The sequence below is a fragment of the Heloderma suspectum genome, chromosome 3 (genome assembly GCF_057233095.1).
Source record: "Heloderma suspectum isolate Gila_16-S chromosome 3, 16-S_ref, whole genome shotgun sequence".
Taxonomy (NCBI): domain Eukaryota; kingdom Metazoa; phylum Chordata; class Lepidosauria; order Squamata; family Helodermatidae; genus Heloderma; species Heloderma suspectum.
This window is the reverse complement of record NC_139460.1, coordinates 205,443,336-205,466,697: the sequence shown is the minus strand read 5'-3', so window position 1 is coordinate 205,466,697 and position 23,362 is coordinate 205,443,336. Positions and strand designations below refer to the sequence as shown.

General features: G+C 41.1%; 1 protein-coding gene across 2 annotated transcripts in view; it reads right to left on the bottom strand.

Annotated features, from left to right (window-relative positions):
* BICC1 (BicC family RNA binding protein 1) overlaps positions 1-23,362 on the bottom strand; it is a 144,517-nt gene that overhangs the window by 24,330 nt on the left and 96,825 nt on the right. For both annotated transcript variants that reach the window (XM_084845340.1, XM_084845339.1), the window contains exons 4-11: positions 19,319-19,398; positions 14,109-14,267; positions 12,864-12,917; positions 11,324-11,518; positions 9,865-10,116; positions 4,004-4,135; positions 1,035-1,221; positions 377-535 (exon numbers count right to left, since the gene is read on the bottom strand). In XM_084845340.1, coding sequence (XP_084701466.1) covers positions 377-535; positions 1,035-1,221; positions 4,004-4,135; positions 9,865-10,116; positions 11,324-11,518; positions 12,864-12,917; positions 14,109-14,267; positions 19,319-19,398 — 1,218 coding nt within the window. The remainder of the gene's footprint in view (positions 1-376; positions 536-1,034; positions 1,222-4,003; positions 4,136-9,864; positions 10,117-11,323; positions 11,519-12,863; positions 12,918-14,108; positions 14,268-19,318; positions 19,399-23,362) is intronic.

Sequence of the window (23,362 nt, the reverse complement as noted above, 5' to 3'; positions counted from 1 at the left end):
ATAAGTATTCTACCCTCAATGATAGTGAAGTTACATTTAATTTCATTTATTTCATTTCTATCCTGCCCCATAACCGAAGCTCTCTGGGCGGTTTACAACAGTTCATAAAAAATACAGCAGGGTACAGGGCGCATTTCGATAGTCATGACTTAGGTAATAGATGTTCCATTGCAACAAAGGTCTTTACAACAAAGTGTCCTTAAACTGAATACAACTTCTTAATGCTATAAACCTGTATGATACTTAGTTCTTCAACATTAGGATGCTACACTTCAATTAAAAAACCCTAAACACATTTTTTATAGTTAATTGTTCAAAAATTCCCATTCTATATTTTTTAAAAAAACTAAAAAACCTAAATATACCTTATACTAACCTGTAGCACTTGTACTGGCAATTGATGATGTCCACAATGTTGGGCTTGGTGCGCCGGAACTTGGACTCTGCAAAGGACTAACAGAACTATTAAGAGCGTTTAAGAGGGAATTTGGAGTAGTGGATGTGTTGACAGATAAGGCGGTTGGACCCAAGAGACCTGCAAAAAATAAAAAATAGTCGAGACATTACACACGCTGGTACAGAAATGAAACAGTGCTTTTAAAAAGCCAATTCTTCAAATTATTCTTGCTTTAATGGTAGATTGGAGGAGGCCTGAAATTTTCAAAAAAGAGTCCACCCTACAGCTTCCAGGATGGTTGCTTCTCTTCCTGGATGCTGACGCTAACTAGCGCTAACTAACGCTAACTGGGCGGAGTGTGTGTGTGTGTGTGTGTTCAACAACCCAGTTACTAATGTATCACGTCTTTTAATCAGGAATATTTTCCTTTACATCTTATGGCTATTGTCTCAGTTCTTCCTTCACTGCTGAGAGCTTTTAACAGGCCTAAAATCCCTCCTTTCACATCACATTTCAGATATCTGGGGTATACTTAATTTCCATTTCCCTTCCTCAGATGCATGACTAATACACACAGCTTATTTTTTCAACTCAGAAGATGAAATGTCAAAATATTATAAAGTATCATAGACTGTACCGAGTCCAGTAAGTCCTAACCCAGCTGAAGATAAGATATCCAAGCCAGGACACGAGAGGCCAACAGGACATGAGATTGTGGATGGGCTTGTTGCTATGGCGACTCCACTGCTTTCAAGGCCCAGGAGACATTTCCGTGCCTCATACATGTTTAAGGCATTTCGTTCTACACTTTTTACAATTACAGACTGTAAAAAGGAAACACAGAGTACAACAGAATATTTCAAACAATTCTGTACAACTGGCAGCAGTAAGAGGATTGTTTACAAACCCATTCTTAAAACAAACTCATCCTCTGGCATTAACAAAAAGCATTCAGGGCTTCAAAACTAGCAGGCCTTACAATACTTTCTAGATTTTCTTTAAAAGTCTTGTAGAACACGGGAATGGTAAAATGCATCTTGTTTATTCCTTTAGTTACAAGGTAAAATACACAATTATTGAAAAAAGTTTATGTTTTGTAATACTTCAAAACATAAAATAAACCAGCATTTAAGCGCTAATAAACTTCTCAAGTAAATATCGTTTAGAATCACACTAAGTAACTAGACATCCAGCATTTTTTTTAATGTGCACAGGAAAGTGAGATTCCTCCAACCTTAATAGTCTGTACTCCACAACTCCATGAGCCAAGATTTTCCATTCTCCTCTTTTCTGCCTAATTCTCATTCACAAAGCAAGGTTTGTGAAAAAGTAACCAAGTACCTTCTTTCCTTCCATTTTAGAAAGAAGCCTCATCACAGACCATGCATGCTATTGCTGATCCCTGTTTTCAAGTTCAGGGCCTTTGAACCTCACATCCTGTGTCCACTGACACCCCTCCTCGCACATCATACCAGTCCAGTATAAATGTAACACTGGCTCCTTGAAAACCATGGCTTGAAAATCAGACTCCAGCCTCATAAACACATGCCCCTTTCCTTCCAAGTGTTACCAATGGTTTCATGTTACACGTGCAGTGGCATGTGCTTTGGCTAATATTTATTTAATTTACATCCTGCCTTTCTGCCAAAAATGGCAGTCAAGGCAGCTAACAATAATACTGATAAAAATAGAATTTTGATTAAAATGTGAAAAAAATACATTAAAAATACATTTAAAATCCAACAATAAAAGAAATCAAGAGCAAATAATCAGTTAAAAGCCCCTTCAGTAACAACCCAACTTAAATACCAAAGGCCTGCCTGAATAAAAACCCTAATACAAACCAAGGTTCTTTCATAAACTACAGGTTGAAACCATGGTTTTGAAAAACCTCATTTTTATTGCACACATGACACAAATTCACTGTTAATGCTAGAAAGGGAAAAAGATGAAGGAAATTGCTACAGAGTGGGGATGGAAGGTATATTCTCCAGCCTGGCTTGAAATTTAGTAACCATGGTTTGCAAGGAGCTAGCGCTTTATCTGCCTCAGGCTGCATAATCCTGCTGTAACTTTAGGTAGCAGGATCTTGAGAGCAAAGGAAGGCTGCAGAGACTTTGTAAATTTAGTATGTTGACAACTACGTCCCATCCCCCACAAAGACATATAGAAATACCAAAGGATAAATTCATTTCAATCTAGGGGCTAGGGCTATGGCATTCTTAGTTTTCTAGAGGCTTGAGGACCAGTTCACACAACCTGTTTATAAATTCTTATTGCAGTTCATGCTAGCTTCTCTTGCCAGTTTGTGCCAAATGTACATATGATGAAGAGGCTATCCATGTGCTAATATACATGCCCAGATCCTTATTTACCTTGCCACAATAACGCTTCCAGAAGATTAGATGTGCTAAAGGAAAAATCAGGTTCTGACCATATAGGTGGAAGAATTAATTTAATTCACTTTAGTGGCAATACAATGATTCCATCATTTGATTTTGAAACCCAGGTTGCTGTCAAACTGGCACAAATTGCATAGCCTTCCCACGCTTTGTGCAATCAGCCTGAACTTTTAGAAAAGGTGTCTGCTATAAGGAATTTTAAAGAACATCTGAGTATGTTGCCTTCCTTGCTTGGGTTTGGGTTATCTTCTAGCCTAATGAATTACAGGCCATGTTTTTGATTTCCTTGGAAGCCTCTATTGTTAAAGTTTTACTGTGGTATTAGGAAAAGAAACACTAAGTTGTTTTGTTCTTTATGTAGGTGATGAAACTAAAAATATAGTCTGATGGAGCCAGTTCAAATAAACCTACCTACAAATTAGTTAATACTGTAAGTTAAAATCAAGATAATAGAATGGATATTACCCAGTGGTTACTAGATAGGGATGTTGCCATGTTTAGTGCTCATTCCTATTAAATACCCCTCCCCTTATTTCACAGATCTGTACGTAAGAGTTGCAGAAGCGATGGAAAGTCAAAGCCAGTGTAAAATGCACAGAACCCTAACCAACATGAGCCACTCAGTTTTAAATCAAGATGATTCAAAGCACCTCTGTAGAAGACACTGTTGTAGTGAGGTCTGGGTATCATGCAGAAGGTTGGTACATCCTTGTGTGGTACATCCACACAAAGGAGAAGTGCGAATATATCCCCCCCCCCCTGCAATTTACATGAAACCCAGAAGCATAAGTCACATATGCTTCTTCTCCCCACTGCCACGTCCCATGCAAAGGCATCAAAATCAGTCTGCTCCATCGTGCAAAAGGAAGACAAACCACATCAGCACCATTCTTCAGGATGGAGAAGAAGGGAAAGGCAGCTAGATGAGGCCTTAGAAATGCAGCACCGTCTGCAAGTGAGGGAACCTCCATGGATATATTTAAAGGTTCATTTTCATCTTCCTTTAAATGTCAAAGCATAGACTACTCTTTATATGTTAGGGCATCTGGGTCTGGAAGAATTTATAATGAACAAATTACACATTCACACTAAAGAATTTTATTTCCTAACCATATAGGTTTGACCAAAGAGTTGATTTGGTTTATTTCTGGGCTACAGAATTAAGGTTCAGTTTGCCCAGAGAAAGGAAAAGTCTTCTACCAACCTTGCTTGGCTGTTTTGGCTTTGGTTTAATACTAATGAAGACATCTAGCTGTTCCATTAGTTGGGTTATAAAGTGTGGCTCTACATCGATTTCTTCCTTCATATCAAACATCAGCACAAGAGGAAGGCAGCCCTGAAAGATTAAATACAAAACCCAATATAAAGTTACTCTTGTACCAGGCAAGTTATATTAAAATTAAAAACACACACATAATGCCTCTACACAGCATAGCTGTGCAGAATCTTTGCCACTACCAACAGGAACAAAATTTCTCTCCCATGTTTTGTGCACAATTTGAGATACCTCTAACATACACCTGACCTGCAACGTCAGCAGTGACAGATTCTGGAAATCTCAATAGGCCCAGTGCATTCATAGCGAAAACTGAGATTTCTCTATGCAGAAAATTACAATGTTTTCCCACTTCAATTTTTGGCCCTACAAGAATGTGAGCGGACAGAAACACTGCAGATCAGATACTGATTGACAGGTGCAGATGGAACCTGCTGCCTCTTATCCTCTTGTCGCTGGGTTCAAAAAGGATGTTTGCAAGGTGTAATAAAGGAAAAATTAAAACATCACCTATTTTTTAGATAAGCACTAATAGCTTTGATAGGGAGAGAACAGAACACACATCATATAATGATGTACAAACAGAAGTGACTGACTCAATTGTACAATCCTAGATAAAGATGTTTAATTCAGCATCGTTGAGAGCAAGCATATTTAAGAGATTGGCAAATGAACCCTATGTTCCCATAAAACCCTAATGACAGTCCAGATGCTCCAATTCCAACATGTGTGAGCACAGGAGGCTCGGATGTGAGAAATGGAAGAAGATATAAATACACCTTAAGCAAGTAGACAGAACCATCACATGAAATACGAATTAGTAAACTATTGTGGGACATGTATGACAACATGGGAACTTAAGTGTGTGTGCATGCATGAGAGATTTGCCCATTAAGATGCTTAAACTGTGCTGAGAACAAGTTTCATGCACATTTTCTTTACAATTTTCCCAGCAGAGAGGCGTATTTCACCAAATTATTTCCCCCCCCCCACAAGTCACCTTAATGTGAGTAGGTTTCATAGAAAGAGCGCTTAGAAGGACTGCATGCTAAAACTTTACAAGATCAATATGGAAATGATATTACTAATTGCCACAAGACAGGAACATTGAGTTGTACCAACTTTACTCTTATTTATTCTACCCCAAACTGAGATTCTGTATTCTTTAATTGGTGAAATGGACCTGCCCCTTGGCCACAAATGGATCAAGGTGGGGGGAGATGGACTTGAAGGATGTGCACTTCCCACTTCAAAATCTCTCTTTGGTATTTGCTTTGAGGGGAAGAAGGGGTACAGGGGATCTGGTGAGGGGAGGAGGGGCTACTCTTTTGACACTGAAAGGATATCAGGGAGCGACTGGGTTTTGATGATGCATGCCTCCTGATCCCTTCAACAGCAAAAACCACCAGCTCTCCTGGCCACCTATTATGGCATCTGGCCCCATCACTTCCTGGCACATAGAAGGGGAAGAAATAGAAGCAGTGACAGATTTTATTTTCTTTTATTTGCAGACGGTGACTGGAGCCATGAAATTAAAAGATGCTTGCTCCCTGGGAGGAAAGCTATGGCAAACCTAGACAGTGTAGTAAGAAGCAGAGACATCACCTTGCCGACAAAGGTTTGTATAATCAAAGCTATGGTTTTCCCAGTAGCAACGTATGTCTGTGAGAGCTGGACTGTAAGGAAGGCTGAGCACCGAAGAATTGATGCCTTTGAACTGTGGTGCTGGAGAAGACTCTTACGAGTCCCCTGGACTGCAAGGAGGTCAAATCAGTCCATCCTAAAGGAAATCAACCCTGACTGGTCACTGGAAGGACAGATACTGAAGCTGAAGCTGAAATATTTTGGCCACCTAATGCGAAGAGAAAACTCCCTGGGAAAGATTGCTGGGAAAGATTGAAGGCAAAAGGAGAAGGGGACAGCAGAGGATGAGAAGGCTAGATAGCATCACTGATGCAATAAATATGAATTTGAGCACACTCCGGGAGAGAGCGGAGGACAGGAAGGCCTGGCGTGCTATGGTCCATGGGGTCACGAAGAGTCGGACATGACTTAACGACTGAACAACAAATTACTTGTATACATATATTTTATTCTTGGATCTTTATTCAAATCAAGGGATTATCGCTGCCAATTAAGCTACCATGCAACAACCTATTTGGACAGATTCTAAGAAAGGTATCTTGGAAAAACCTAATAATGATTAAGTCAAGGCCAGGATCTAGTAGAGGACAATCCAGAATGGAAACATAGAAACATGTGTCACTGAGTAATGTCAGCACACTGTGGTCAGATTTAGCCCCAGAATTGTGTGAATATGATCATGTATCAAGTTTGGCCTATTAAATTATAGCTGAATGATTTTCATCTTCATATCCTGAAATATTTATTTCTTTACTTATTAATTACGTTTATATCCTGCCTTTTTTCCTGTTGCAAGGAACTCAAGGCAGCTTACATGTTCCTCCTCTCCATTTTATTTTCACAACAACCTTGTGAGGTAGATTAAGTTGAGAGTCAGTGATTGGCCCAAAGTCACCCAGTGAGCTTCATGGCTGAGTGGAGAGTAGAACCCAGATCTCCCAAGTCCACTCCTAACTACTATACCACAATGGCTACTTTTTTAAAAAAAACATGCATTTGGTCGTTTTGCCCAGATAACGTAATGTTAATCCACAAAACAATTCAACTCTTTTGCAACACTACGAATTTAGTACTGTAGAATTGAAAGGAGCTTTGGAGGTCACCTAGTCCAACTCCCTTGCTCAACGCAGGATCTGCATTGCAGGATGCAAGTACAGCATCCCAGAGAGGTAGCTGTTCAGGTTTGCTTAAATACCTCCAGAGAAGGATAGTCTCAGATAGATTCTCAGATCTTTCAAGGTGTAGTGGTGAGAGTGTTGGACTGGGAGTCTGGAGAACTGGGTTCTAGTCCCCACTCGGTCATGGAAGCTCACTGGGTGACTTTAGGCCAGTCACAGACTCTCAGCCCAACCTACCTCACAGGATTGTTGTTGTAAGGAGAGGAGGAGGATCACATACGCCACCTTGGGTTCCTTGTAAGAGAAGCAAAGGCAGGATATAAATGCAATAAACAAACAAACAAACAAATAAATAGTCCTCTGTTTCCAGTCCCCTCACCATTCTGGTCACCCTCCTGAAGACAATGTTTCTCCATCTTAAAACGTGGCACCCAGAACAGGATACAGTACTCCAGATGCAGAATACGTTTATACTGTAGTGTGCTATTTTTCCAATAAAAGTAGAATAATGCAACCTTAGGCAGGCTGAGATTTAGTCAATTTTCACAGAAGATTCTTATATTGACTTCGGCATTTCCTGTGTTTACAACTGGAAGAAAAAAATCTATATAGTTCAAGGGTGCAATTCTATCGGGATGGCTGTAACTTGGGATGGCCGAACTCGGAGGCAGAGCAGGAGGAACGGCAGAGGAGATCTTTGCCTCCGCGCTCCTTCTGCTCTGCATTTTGGCTAGATGGGCTTTTTTACCCATCTAGCTTGGTCTCTGCGGACTGGGAGGGAAGGAGGCTGGGGAGGTCCAAGGATACATCATAAGACGGCCTCCTCGGTCCCCTCCCCCGGCGCGCCCCCTTTCCCTCCCCTCTGAGGTTGCATTTGGGACCTCAGAGCGGCAGCCAGTGCAGTTCTCTCCACGCCAGCTGTGAGGGGGAGGGGAGTTCAGATTCCTGGCTCCGAGGTCAGAGCACTGACTCTGATTTCAGATTCATGAATCTGAACTATCTGATGCGCCCCCCCCCCCGTTTAGTGTGCATAGAATTGCTCCCTAAGACGCTCATCTGATTTTAAAAGAAATAAAATATATCTCTTCTATGTGTATACCATTTTAACATCTACAAAAGAAGCCACTTTGTGAGCTCATTTGGTGTGTGGAGTCAGTGATGACACCCTATTCTACTTTCCCTTTTCAGTGAATTCAGATGGGGCTATGGAGGTAGTTAACAGTGCCTGAGACTGGTAATGGACTGGATGATGGTCAATAAACTAAAGCTCAATCCTGAAGCACTGTAAAGGAGGCTGCCTTTGGAAACTTCAGCTAGTAAGTAGATTATTAACTGGGATGGGGCATGTGGGATTTGTCTTGCCACTTTTAACACAATTGTATTGGCTTCCCATTCCTGGGCACAATTCAAGATTGGGGTGGGGGGCAATGATAGGGACATCTTTGTTGTGGCATCCAGATTCTGGTTTGCCCAGTGCTGTACCAGGTGCTTTAAGCCTTTTAGTACATTTCGTTTTTATACTGTTTTAACCTGGCTTTATTTCTCTTGGTTGCTTGGCCTTCTGCTGATTTACTGTACTTCTAAACAACACAGAGAGGCTTCAGCTGGAACAGTGATAATTTAAAGAAATAAATACAATGGTCATGACACACTCCAGACTAAAAAGGGCTTAACGTCACTTGTGAGACGGTCCTTGCACCTGATTTCTCATCATTCATTGTATTTAAAGTTATCAAACTCTAATGCTCTTCTGAGCATTAACTCCGATTTCATTTTAGTTTTCTGATATTTCTATATAGAAACTCATCAGTATTCCTTATGGCATTCCGTAGGAGAATTCCTTAAAGACCATGGTTCTAGATTAATTTCTTCCTCCCCAACGAATACTACTAGCTGCATTTTTAATGTTAATTAAAACATATTATAGATAAATGGAACCAGGTCTTACCATCCCATTATATGTGCACTCCCTCGCTGCATTGAAAGAAAGAATGGCCAAGTTAGTTACTGTCAAAGCAAGTTTCTATGATGCAAACTAAAACTCTCACTGATGCTATTTTAGAGTTACGGGAATTCAGAGTTCAACAACCTGCCTGCACTTTTAAGTCTCAAATTCCAAAATTAATGTTTCATAAAACCCAAGAAAACATAAATTTGGATCCAGATTTAGTCATGCTTAGAGCAGACTCACTGAAGTTAGTGGGACTTTAATTAGTCATGACTAAATTAGGTTTCTTTAATTCAACAGGTCTACTCTAAACATGACTAAGTGTGGATCCAACACATAGTTTTTACTGTGGAATTCAAACTTAACTGATCTGAGCCCCTACTGTTAGAATTCTCCAGCAAACAGATTTTTGCAAATGTTTGTGCAGAGATATTTGTGAGTTCAAAATCACATTTTTAAAAAACATTTGCTTCAGGTTAATGAAAACTTAGTAGCTACATAATGGACAATTTAACTATAAGCCTCTTCACAATCTGGCAGAACCTCTTTCAGCCCAAGGGCTGAATTCCTTTTCAGAGAAGCTCTCGGGGGCCTGACTGATTCCTTTTCCATCCACAAAAAATCCACCCACTTAGAAAACTAGACAGCAGGAAGGAGGCTGCTAGCCCAGCCTTCTCTCCAACATCAGTGTTCTATGTGATTTTTCTTTTCTATGGTGGTGCATTCAATTATGTGAATCCACACCTGCAGCCAGTCTGAAGTGGTAGAGCCAGATGAGAAGACGTTTTCATATTCGTGAGAACTAGGAACTCCTGGACCAGAGGTTAGTATCCAATGCTAGTCTTATGTAGATTAGACCCACTGAAATGAATGGGACTGAAGTATCATTCATTTCAGTGGGTATGCTCTGCACATGACCAACATTGGATACTACCCAGGAATGGCAGCTGCTGCCTATCAAGTGTATAGTTGCTGTGAAACCTACAGCCCTACCATTCACTTGAATACCAAAGAACCATCCCAGGAACACTGTTGCTGTTGCTTGATAAGTTTCACAGCTTTAATATGAATTGATTTACCATGAGGTACTGTCTGGCAAGACAGACTGACTCAATAGTGCCCTGGAGGTAGACTGTGGATTTCTTCTGTGGATTACTAGGATCGGGGAAATGGATCTGAGCACCAGTTCTCTGCATGATATGCTTGATGTTGCTGCCATTTCGACCCATCATAAAGAGATGATGTTGAGCTGCTATATCTAGCTGTGTGCTCACAGGTATTGCAGAAGCCAAGGTACCAGCCAGGTGCTCCAAAAGCATAGCTGTTCCTTCCTATTTAAAAAAAAAAGGTTCGAGAAAAGCTTTCATTAGGTTATTCACCATAATTCTGCATAATAACAAAAGGAATTAAGACTTATCTAAATTAAAAGCAAAGTGATACATAGATGCTCGTGCATAGTGTTGTAGTAGTTGGACTGGGGAGACTTAGGTTTAAATTCAAGCTGGATAACTGTGGGCCACACCCACATCTGTTTCACAGGGTTTTTGTAAGGATTGGGGCGGTTACCCCTACATAACCTCAAAACTACTTGTAGGAAGGGTGGGCTATAAATGTGAGAGATGCAATTTAATATACATTTTAGGGAGAGGTGATTTGTGCTTGGATTAAACAGATTTGGTTTGTAAAATAAAACAGAAAGCAGCTGCCTCCAAAAAGATTTGAAATATATTTCTCTTCTGATGTGACAAATAAACTGAATAGCTGCAAGGTACATCTGCATGAAGCCACATGGAAAGTCATAGGGAAAGTACTGAAGTTGGACTGCACAACAAGTTCTCTAGGAGCCCTCTCCAATTAGTGCTCCACAGTATTCCATGATGGGCAAAGTGGGTGAACATACTACCACATGTGAAAGTGAGTTCATGGCCAGCTGTCAGTTCCCAGGCCTGCCTTGTCTATGTCCATCATTACAACAGATGTGTGCAAACACATAATCAAATGTGGCTTTGCCTGTAATGCTACAATCCTAAACTAGCAAGATCAAGAATAAAAATCACAGTCTATCAAGTTTAAGCACAGTACACTGCTTGAGCATACACATCTGCACACCTTATGCACAGAGGCCAACAAGGTTGAGGTAAAAGATGTCTGCAAGCCTATTGCTCAAATGCACATTGGTTTTACCCACTTGGACTAAGCGGTGAAAAAGACTCATGTTTTAATCTAAACATATGTATGCAATACATGAAATTCCTATCTGTGCTAGGATACCATAGGATTGCAACCTGCAAAATCTCTCAAATTGCAGTTTCCATTATGCATGGGTACAAGTTCTTGAAAGAAGTCTCACTCCTCCCTCTTGTTCAGAGACAGCGTATGTTGTGGGAGCACCTGTGAAATCCATCAATTGGTCTTGGACTGACTAATTGGGACTGACTACCGGCCACACAGATAGACTCAAGCAAAACAATCAGATCGAACAGATAGTCAATCCATTTATGCCTTCACTACGATCAGAATAATTAGTTAAGATGTTACCTTTACAGCACTAGCATTATTCTGAGATCCTCTGATGATGACTGTAGCACCATATGTGCGAGAACGTTGTTTAAATGACACCGAAATGTTATAGGTCTGTGATATATGCTGAATTGTGGGAGAATTGGGATCAGGGATTGGTTGAAGGATTCCAGCTATAGGTAATTCAAACATCAGTACCAGAGGAAGCAGCTCCTAGAACAATGATCAAAACAAAACCACAGCAAATAGTCAGCACAAGTAATAACATATCTAGCCTATCCTGAATGGATAGGAATGCTAAGCAGAACAGCCTGGAGAGCCATTTTATGCAGCCTACCAGCTCACTTGCACTCCCTGCCATAAAGGAGCAGGAGTCACATTTTGCTAACTACAAGAGAGCCAGTGTGGCGTAGTGGCTAGAGTGTTGGACTGGGAGCCCAGAGATCCGGGTTCTAGTCACCACTCAGCAATGGAAGCTCATTGGGTGACTTTGGGCCAGTCACAGACTCTCAGCCCAACCTACCTCACAGGGTTGTTGTTGTGAGGATAAAAGGGAGAGGAGGAGGATCATGTAAGCCGCCTTGGGTTCCTTGCAAGAGGAAAAAAGGCGGGGTATAAATGCAATAAATAAATAAAGAATTTCAGGGTTCTGCCTCTAGCTGGCAATGGTATAGTTATCTAATTTCTGTATGTGACATCAGAACCCTAGCGTTGGTATTCTAATTCAGACATTGCAAGAGCTCAGCTAAACCTGTGCTTCAGAACTGCCTTTTGGGACATTTACCCACAGAAGGTGTCCAGCCAATAAAAAAAGGTTGTCTTCCTAATAGTAGCTCAAGCAAAAAAGAAATATAGCTTGGTTGGTTGCTCTCATTAGTTCAGAACCCAAGGGACTAAAAGGTAAGTGGACTTGCTAGGATATGTATTTAAGAGCACACTTGAGCCTCTAGAAACAAGCAGGAACACAAAACCAGCAGGACCTTAGTTGAGAAAGACTGGATACACACATCTCTTTCTCATGGGGGGAAAGTGGGGTGGGGATCCAAGAAGGGCCTCTCCTGTTAGTCTTAATGAATGGTTGGCACAATTGCATTTAACCCCCCCCCATCTCCTTCCAGCAGGGATTTCATTTGTTGCAATTTTCTCCTCTAACTGGGTAAAGGGTAACTTCTGGGGCAAAAGTATTGGGAAGTTGGGGAATATGTACTCTGTATACAATACTAAAATTGTATTAATTCAGATTGGGACAGTCTGTTTGAAAAACATGAAAGTTGGCATTTGGCACATTGGGACCCCTTGGAACTCATATACTGCACTGAAAATAACTCTGTAAAGGAGTTTAACTCCATAAAGGTCTGCAATACCCTTACAGGAGTTGAGGTAGACAGGCCAACCCATTTAGAGAGGCAGTGCAGAAGGCGGGCTATTTTTAGCATATGCTTCCCCCAGTCCTTCCCACCTACAATGGCTTGTGGTACCACCTGCCTTGGACCAAGGTGACTTGTTAATTTCCAGGTGTTCTTTAGAACATTATACTGAGCTTGAATCTCATAATTACCCGTATTCTAACTCTGGCAGACTCAACTCCAGCTGGCTGCCCTGCAATAGACACCTGCAGAAGATGGGACACAAGATTTAAATTCTCACAATGATTATATCATTTTGAATCAGGGATATAAATCTATTTGCATCCTTGACACTTAACACATAATTTAAATGCAAATATACCTTTTGAGTTTCTGATTTCTCACTCCAATTTTTTAAAAATTATACTAGCTTGCATACAATGAAATGTACACATTAAATACCACCTACTCAATGTAATTCAAGAAGTAAAAGAGAAAAATGTGCTTAAATACTGTTTTCAAAATAAAATTTAATATTAAACTATTTTACATCTTAAAACAGAAAGAACCACAAGTAGTTCTGAATCCTCCCCCAACCCCCCACTATAAAGTTTTCCAAATAGTGTCCTGTCAAAGATGGCTATTGAATCTGTAGTCTGTATGCAAGCTGAAATTTCTGATCACTTTTGCAAGAGACTGTTTGGTTGTGAAAATATTAGGAGTTACTGCCATCACTGCTCCAAGCTTATCTCTGTACCCACAAGGGTTAGGGAAATTTTTAAAAATGTTTTGAAATTATATATGGGCTGTGACGACTACATAATGACTAGATTTTAAAAAGCACAAAATAATGTCGCAGGAGTGTGTGTGTGTGTACACATGCACACACACACACAAAATAAACTTCTGCCTGCAGAAGACTAGTAAGTACATCAGTAAGAAACATGTGATGCACCCTCTCCACCCAATATACACATATATGCATTCTAAAGTGGCATAGTCTCAAAATGGCCGTGCTACATGCTTTCCTCAAATGTACAGAGGAGTTCTAAGATATCCATTTGAAGAAAGCCCTACTGAGGCAATCAAACACCACCTTATAGCACTCAAGGAGGAGGGAGGGTTAGCATGAGCACATTAGTTCCGCTCCCCTTCCGTCCCCATGATGTTGGGGCCGAAGCTCTGAAGCAGAGAATCTCTTCTATCTGTGCAGCTCTCTGCGCTATGCAGCACTGCAGGGATCCACTGACAGAACAGGCTCCCCACTTCAGAAGCTTGTCCTCAACGTGACGACTGGGACAGAGGGGAAGCAGAGCTAATGTACTTGTGCTCACCCTCCCTTCTTGTGCATTGTTATAAGGTGGTACCTGAACACCTGAATAGGGCTCAGGACATAACCAAAACCTGACTCATACATATGGATATTATGGCTAAACACAGTCCTGGAGAATACTCACTTGATTGCTTTTTTCTGCTTGGTTATTTCTGTTAGAATCTGGAAAGTGGATGTGGCAGCCTGTTTCTTCCATCACCTTTTTAATATTATTTCCTCCTTTGCCAATCACATGAGAATGCTCTGTATGAGATACATCCATCTTCAGGGTGACTCGATTACTCTGAAAAAAAGGTTGAAGTAGTTTTTATTCCATTCTTCCGAGAGAGAGAGAGAGAGAGAGAGAGAGATTGGGGGTAGGTGGGCAGGAGATGCCTTTGTCTCACACTTTATGAAACAATGGCTTACATGAAACAGTGGATGATATACAAGTTTTCATTTCCAATTCTGAACACCATTCTACTGTTGACAATTCATACAGTCCAGCTTTAACATTTTTCCTCTGCAATTTAGTAAGCGAAGCATTGCGAAGTAAGATCGTTGTGATAAAGAATGACAAAATGGAAGGTGATTTAATGAAATTTGGGTTTTTTCCCTTGTGGATATCTCAGGTTGGTAAATAAAGATTTCTAGCTTATAAAATCAAAGAATACTTTGTGTCCATTATCAAATGGCTAAGTACTTGTGAATATAAATAGGTAAAGTCTACTTTTTTAAGGTCATAAGGTCCTAGCCTTTTGAAAAATGGTGCACTTTTGAATAACTTTTGAAGTTGTATTATGGACTGTTACTATTCCTCACAATTCTTCCTGCTATTGTGTTTTGGTCTCTTGCCCCCCTACCTTGTACCAGATTCTACAGATGACTTTAAGAAATGTTAGTCCCTGTCCTGAATGAATCAGTCTACCGATAGCCATTAGTAATGAGAGCTAAACTGAGCCTCTGGGTACCAAGGCAGTGCACTTTTGAATAACAGATGTCTGGTACAAACAGGAGATGGCCACTGCCTCCATGCCCTGTTTGGGAGCATCCAGAGGCATCAGCACTACCTCATATTTAACCAGTCACCTGGTCACCACAAGGAATTCCATGTAGATGAGTAAGCAGGCTCCATGCAGAAGTGAAGCTCTGTCCTCCCAGGCCAGCACTGAAACAGAGTGGGCTGGCAGAGAAATGGATTGCTCTGTCCTTCCTGCATCAGCTGGCTTGGTTTCCTCGCTGGCTGCAGAGGAAGGCACTTCAATTCCTTCACAGCCAGCACGGAAACAAAGCAAACGGTTGGAGGAAGGACAGAACGATCCATCCCTCCTCCACCAGCCTGTTGTGTTTCTGTGCAAAGCTCCTTCCTCTGCATCGAGCACAGAAACTTGGCGGGCCAGTGGCAGAGGGACAGAGCAATCCACGCCTCCACTGACAGTTCATTTGATTTCTATGCTGATGGGCAGGATGGGGCTTCACCCACATGTTATAGCATAGAAACAGCATGGGTTAGTGGTGGAGGGACAGTGCAATTCTTTCTGCACATTGAGTACAGGAGGCAAAGTATCGTCCTGCATGCTTAGCACAGAAAGCAAGCAGGCTGGTGGAGGAGGCAGGGAGCACTCCATGCCTCTTCCGCCAGCCTGGTGTGTTTCCAGCCTGCAAAACATTTTACTAGCCTGCTTTTCACAAGAGGAGCTTGCGAAAGAGGGCCAGAGTGCTCTGTCCATCCACCACCAGCCCATCTTAGGAGTACAAAGCAGGTGAGTAAAATTCATTGCAGGCTACTAACTTTGGGGTCTAATTTACAAGCTGAAACTAGACAGGCCTTAGACTGATCCATCAAGGTAGCTCTTTTCTTCTCAACCCGCTACATCAGCCTTCCCCAACCTGGTACCCCCCAGATGTTTTGGACTTCAACTCCCATCAGTCCTAACCAGCATGGCCAAGGGTCAGGAATCCTAGGAGTTGTAGTCCAAAGCGCCTGGAAGGGCACCAGGTTGAGGAAGGATGTGTCACACTATAGCTGTCTTTTTTTTTCTGGACCTGCTCCTGTGCCATTAACAGCACCCTGAAACTAGAAACCAAGTAGTTCTTCCACCACTTATTTCAAAGCCAGGAAAAGCTTTACCCAATGTTACTTCCCTTCTTTCTTTTCATTCTTTCTTTTGGTGTCTCTTATGCCTAAGTGGGAGCCCTGAGTGAGTCTGCCTTCCCGATGCAAGGGAGTCATCTGGGGACTCTGGGGCAGGCCCCACTCTCTCCAGAAACAGAATCAGGCCCCCAGAGGAGCCTTTCCCCAAGCTAGATGGCCTCCTCTTCTTCAAGCTGATGCATCATCTCCTCACCACGAATGCCACTTTTGAGCTCCCACTAAGCTTCCTCCTGTGCCCTAACTCAGCCAAAATAATCTGCTCTCCCACATTGACCACACAGTTCTTGAATTTCTGGGTTTTGTCTTAGGCAAATATTAGGTGTAAATTATATTGAAACCACTTCTAATAACCAAAATAATTCAGCAAGAGCACTCCTCTTTTTCAAACAAACAAAGGTACTAGTCACCGGTACATCCAATGGCAAATTCATGATATTTTAAAGTCCAAGCCAAACCACACTGAAATAAAGACAATTTTTCAAGGTAAGGAGTTTGTTCCAAGTGTAATCAAGCTAGCCTTTTATAAACTGCTACACATCTGTCCACTATTTGCTTAAGTAACATTTATACACCTTGCTTTGGCCTCCCCCAACCTGGTGCCCTCCAGATGTGCTGGGGACTGCAATTCCCATGTTCCCTGGGAATGACAGGAGTTGCAGTCTAACACATCTGGAGGGAACCAAGTTGGGAAAGTCTACTTTGCATTCTAGCATCATGTGTGTGTTCCGACTTCTGCTGCTACAGATTGAATATTGTTCTACATTTCCCTTTTATTATGCATTCAATATTTAGCTGATATTTAGGACTCAGATAGCATAGATCTCATGTTGTAGCAGACATGAAGTTGTACTTCTTCAATTCCTATCTTGGTGCTTGTGAGTGTGTCTGTGTGTGCACTTAACTAATAAACTTTGAGGTATCTGGTTTTATACTTTTAATGTTATGTTTTAACCAAATAATTTTAATTGTAAACTGCCTCATGGGGCCCTGTTGAGCCTGAAGACAGCGTATAAATGTAGCAAACATAGAATAATAACCTATTATAAAAAGCTAAAAATTACTCAAGATTGAGGAGGGTTGTAGAAGAGCGAGCAATACCATTATGGGAGGGAGAGAAGACAGATTTTCAGATACCAAACTGTCAATTGTTTAGCTTATGTATGTGTGTGCGCCTTCATTTTTACAGTCATGGGAAGTGTCATTTGGGTTTTCTATCTTAAGCCGCTAAATGTCTGGGACCATCTCTGCCCAAGCCTTTTTGTTAGTAACCCAAATGTATTGGGGAATTGTAGGCAGTCTGAAGAAAAGGGGAAACTACAGTAAAAAGTACTTTATCCATTTTAATCAAAAAGGCATTCTGTGACTTTTGTAAGATGTTTACTTTCAGAACTTGTTCTTTAGTCAATATACATTCTGTTGCAATTTTTTAAAAAAATATAAATTGGCATGCATGTTACACACAAAGAAGAATGTAAAGCAGGCACCACTGCTGAATGCAGATTATGATCCTTCACATCCCCAGCTAGTTAATATCATTACAGACTCTAGACACTTACCATATTTCCCAGAGGTGGGGAACACACAAAAGAAACAAACCCACAGTACTTCAGTGGAGATAATTAGCTCAACATGTTTCATGGCAGAGCACGACCTCTCTAAGAGGGAACAAAACTGAATATGGTCCCTCAAAATCCTCAGCTGCTCTAATGAAAGGCAATTTGGGAAGTGGTCAAAACGCGGTATTGAGAAAGCAGCCGGCAGCACTGAGCCCAGGAGGTGCCAGTAAATGAGCAGAGGCGTAACTGATCCTCAAGTTCCAGGGCTCCAGCAAGAATGCAACAGAAACCTTAAAGCACTGCTGCAGCAGCAATTACCACCTTCCCAAACATGGTTTGAGAGAGACTGGCTGTGATAGTAACCAGGGTGGGACAGCAGCAATGCTACAGAGCCGCATCCATTGAGTTCTTTATGTGGTAATTAGTCATTTCTGCACCTGGTGCAGGTTCCCAAACTACACAACCAACCATCCTCTCCCCACAACCACCCCAAGTCTCACACAATTTAAAAATTAAAATAAAAATAATCTGGGAGATTATATGCAATCAGTAAGGAGTTTAAAAATTTTAAACAAGGAGTGATCCCTTGACTGACTCCTGCATCACTGCTGAAATCTGCAGCCAATTGGGAATGTTTGTGGACTTTTAAGGGAACTGTGGATGAAATTCCAGGTTCACTCTACTGAGCAGAGCTCCTGCTGTTTTACAATGGGCTGGCTTATATGATCACTGCGGCCCACCATGGTGGGATGTGGCATGTGCGGGTAGCCATTTTGAACATCCAGCCCCCAGCGGGGGGTTGCCAGGGTTTATTGTGTCATCTGAACACAGGCAGCAGGGGTTGTTGGAGGGTTAAACTTCCCTCAAATAACCCTACAACAGACCATGGGTGCAGTGCAGACAGTGGCCCAGTTCACACGTAATAGGAAGCCACTGTGGGTGTATTTCCCTGCAGGGCTTCTTGTTGTGGCAGCCACCACCATTTTGAATATTTGAACTGTGGCAGGGGCACACCTTTGCTTGTCGTTATGTGTGAACCTGGTGAAGGTGGGTTGTTGGGGTAGTTAACAAGCTACCCGCAACCCTAAAACATCCCATGAGTCCAGGGTGTTTTGTTAACCACCCCAACAACCCACCCTCGCTGGGTTTGCACGTAAGGACAAGCACCATGGCTCGAATATTCAAAATGGCAGCTGCCACAGTGACAAGAAGCCCTGTGATAACATTCACCCAGAGTAGCTTCTGGTTAAATGTAAACCAATGCACCTAAAAAACAACACTTAATAGGATCAGGCTGCTCATATATATATTTTTTAAAGAAAATATTATGTTACAAAACCCCACGTTCTCCAAAAGTACTTCCAGAGTTATTGTTGGGTGCTGCTATTGACTCATTTTACAGTATGTAAAGCTGAACTACTAGGAAATTACTTGAAAGCAGATAAAATTTAGCATAGAAATAACCACTGCCTGTATTATCCATGTAAATGCTAAATTTCAGAGAAAGTGTTTGCTTTTTAATGTAACCTAAGAAGGTTCAATAACTTTAATATGTTGATGAATTCAGTACTGTTGAGTCTCAAAAATCAGAAGCCTGAGACTTGGAATTCTAGTCCAAATCTGAACAGTTGATTTTCATCTTACTTTTGTGTCCAAGACAGACATGATCTTTTCTTTAGCTTCTTTAACGTTTTCTTTATTTCCAGAGACTTTAATATGGGGATCTTGAAAAGAAAAACACACACACAAAGATTACTTTGTTAAATGGGCTATGCAAATAGTTCAACAAGTTACCCATTCTTTCTAATACAAGCAAACATCCTGCCTTAGCTAACATCTCTCTGTTAATATGCATTACTTTATGTAAGTTATACAACATATGAAAAGTAAACACACAGCTAAATTTTTCTAGAGAATCACCCCAAAGCTTCTGCAGTGTGATAGCTCAATAATGACTTTGTTTGCTTATGAACATACAAGTGTACTTCCAAAGGTTTCAAAATATAATTTATTACGAAATATGTCAGTTAGTTATGGACTCTGCTTTAATGGAACAGAATTTCTAGGTTACATATTAACACTTTGGGAATGTAAAACTGCCTACTGCCAAGCACAACAGGTCCAGTGCATTATCATAAAAACATTCAAGATAAGCCATGTGAAGTTATTTTCTTGAACAAGGAGGTTAACAAATAAACTCACAGTCAGTCTTTAAACTATCTATAAAGGTTATGAGCCCACAAAAATTGTTACTAGCCCTCCTGTCCACATATGTTGGAAATCTGTGACCAGAAGAAAAGATAAAACACAAATACACAGAAAATACTTGATTTGTACCCTGCGTTTCTACCAAGAAAATGGCACTCAAGGTGGCTTAATAAGAGCTTCAATGCTTTGCTATGTGGAGGCAATTCCTACTTGCTACAGGCAACCAGGAAAATAGCTTTTACACGCCTGCTCAAAGCCTGCTAATATAAAGCTATCTTTCCCTGATGGCCATGCTAAGTCTCACTGAAATAAATGGAAATGAAATGCTAACTCTGGTTACAACAGGGATGGGGTTGGAATGCTGGTCAGCCGACTACCTTTTGTTTGACTGTGGTCCATTTAAAAGCAGGCATCCTCCACCCAATACAATAACGATACACATAGAATGATTTTTTACTTTTGTAGTTACTATGCATATTTTGTTTCAGTTTCAGTGTTGCCACTCTTGGTGCTTTTCCTGTGGTTCTAGACTGAAAGTCAAGGAGAACTCTACAAACTCCTGAATATCATCCACGTACATTTATAATGACATAAACATGGTTATAAATACTTTGTTACAATAATACTATTATACAAGTTAACTTTTCAAATTTGCTTAAGACTTAAAAATGTAAAATTATTACATTTAATGCTTGATTAGGTTGGGCAATTGACCAAATATTTTTGAGGCAAGTGACCAACACTATTCAAGGAACCGTCAATTTTCTCTGTATTTTGCCTTCTTACTATAATGTGGTCTACATGGAAAATTTGACAGTCTTTAAAAAATATTTTCTATAAGCGGCAGACGTAATTAACATTATGAAAAAGTTGGTCATGTTTCCCCAATTATAGTTAACAATGGACATCAGTTCATGTCAAGTAATGTGTATTTTACACTGTGTAATTGGCACTTCCTAAAATGCTTTCTTGGCAGCTTTTTTTTTTTATCAACACTGAAAATACATGCTGTTGGATAGCCATACCACACACTAATAGAACAAAATCAAGTGACCATCTCCCAGAGGTGCTTCTTTAGTCAAAGTTCTCCTGGCAGGATTTTTGTTTTGTTAAATGGATGCGGAATTAACAAACTTCAGCTAACAGAAAAATGAAGCAACTGTAAACACAGAAGGGCAGCACCATCTGGTGTTTTTATACATTAACAGCACAGTTATAGAATTATTTCCATAGGGTTAGCTACATTCTGCCTAGAACTCAACATGCTGACACCAATATTGCCACTGAAGTAATATGCTTTTGAGACATGACAATGCTGCGGCAGACCTCAGTCCATTCTCCTTGGGGTACAATACATGGCAAGGTGCAGCAGGTTTTATGACTGGGATGTGTCTGGAAAATTGTTTGTTCTACTAAAACCTGCTTCCTCATCCACCCAAAGTATGTGCATCTCTCAATGCAATGTGGTGTTCCTGACAACATTATGAAATTATCTGAGGAGGTTCCTTAACCACAACTGCAAAAAGTAGTTGTAAACAAATCTCACAGTATTTTAATTACTTGCTTCAGAGCAGGCATGGGAAACTTGTGGCCCTCTAGATGGGCTGACCTACAACTCCCATGATCCCTCAATCACTGGCTATGCTGACTAGGGCCAATGGGAATTGTAGGTCAAAACATTAGGAGGACCTCAAGCTGCCCACCCCTGCTTTAGAGAATATATAGGAGCCCAAAGCAGTATTTTTCAATACTACAACCAAACTGGAACATTGAGACAATGACATTTCTTACAACCAAGGATTTTGAAGTACTGTACGTAACACAATGGGTACATTTGAACATTACGATAAACTGTATTTTATTGGGACACGAACAAAGGTAGCCTTCCCTTCAGGCTTGCCTCCCCCGCCCCCCCATGTATGGCTGCAAAGAGGGGATTGGAAACTTTTGCTTCTGATTTAATTAACCATAGTTTAATGTTTAATTAACCACAGTTTAGCACTACATCTGACTCTTAAACTGTGGTTGATCTTAGCCATGGTTGTTGAAACGAGCCAGCTTCATAAATCAGTTTGAAGTTGGCTTGTTTCAAACAAACCATAGTTAAATTAGCCACAGTTTTGTTGGGTTTAGACAACACAAGCTATAGTTAATCAAAAGCAGAAGTGAAATTTTCCCAACTCCTCTTCATGGCCATGTGCCTGGGAAGCTAGGTTCATTCCTGTCACAATAACCAATGGTTTATTGTGGCATCTGAATGCAGCCATTCAATTGCTTTTTTAAAAAGCCGCACAGTTTTATAATGGCATTCTACTCTATGAAAGTTGTGAACCACTTTGGCATCTCCAATACAAAATCTAAAAAAATACAAACAGTTTTTAAGGCCTGGCTATTGCTATGTTTGATTGTGTGGATCACAACAAAATGTGGCAAATTCTTAAAGTGATGGGAGTACCAGACCACCTTACCTGTCTCCTGAGAAACCTGTACCAGGGTCAAGAAGCAACAGGAAGCACCAGACATGGAACAACCGAGTGGTTCAAAATTGGGAAAGGAGTACGACAAGGCTGCATATTGTCACCCTGCTTATTTAACTTATATGCAGAGTACATCATGAGAAACGCTGGGTTGGATGAATCACAGGTCGGAATTAAGATTGCCGGGAGAATTATCAACAACCTCCGATATGCAGACGATACCACCCTAATGGCAGAAAGAAGAGGATCTCAAGAGCCTCTTGTTGAGGGTGAAAGAGGAGAGTGCAAAAGCTGGTTTGAAACTCAACATTAAAAAAACTAAGATCATGGCATCTGGCCCCATCACTTCCCGGCATATAGAAGGGGAAGAAATGGAAGCAGTGGCAGATTTTACTTTCTTGGGCTCCAAGATCACCGCAGACGGTGACTGTAGCCATGAAATTAAAAGATGCTTGCTCCTGGGGAGGAAAGCTATGGCAAATGTAGACAGCATAGTAAGAAGCAGAGACATCACCTTGCCAACAAAGGTCCGTCTACTCAAAGCTATGGTTTTCCCAGGAGTAACGTATGGCTGTGAGAGCTGGACTATAAGGAAGGCTGAGCACCGAAGAATTGATGCTTTCGAACTGTGGTGCTGGAGAAGACTCTTACGAGTCCGCTGGACTGCAAGGAGGTCAAATCAGTCCATCCTAAAGGAAATCAACCCTGAGTGCTCATTGGAAGGACAGATACTGAAGCTGAAGCTCAAATATTTTGGCCACCTAATGCGAAGAGAAAACTCTCTGGAAAAGACCCTGATGCTGGGAAAGACTGAAGGCAAAAGGAGAAGGGGACGACAGAGGATGAGATGGCTAGATAGCATCACCGATGCAATGAATATGAACTTGAGCACACTCCGGGAGAGAGCGCAGGACAGGAAGGCCTGGCGTGCTATGGTCCATGGGGTCACGAAGAGTCGGACATGACTGAACGACTGAACAACAACAACATTGCTATGTTCTAA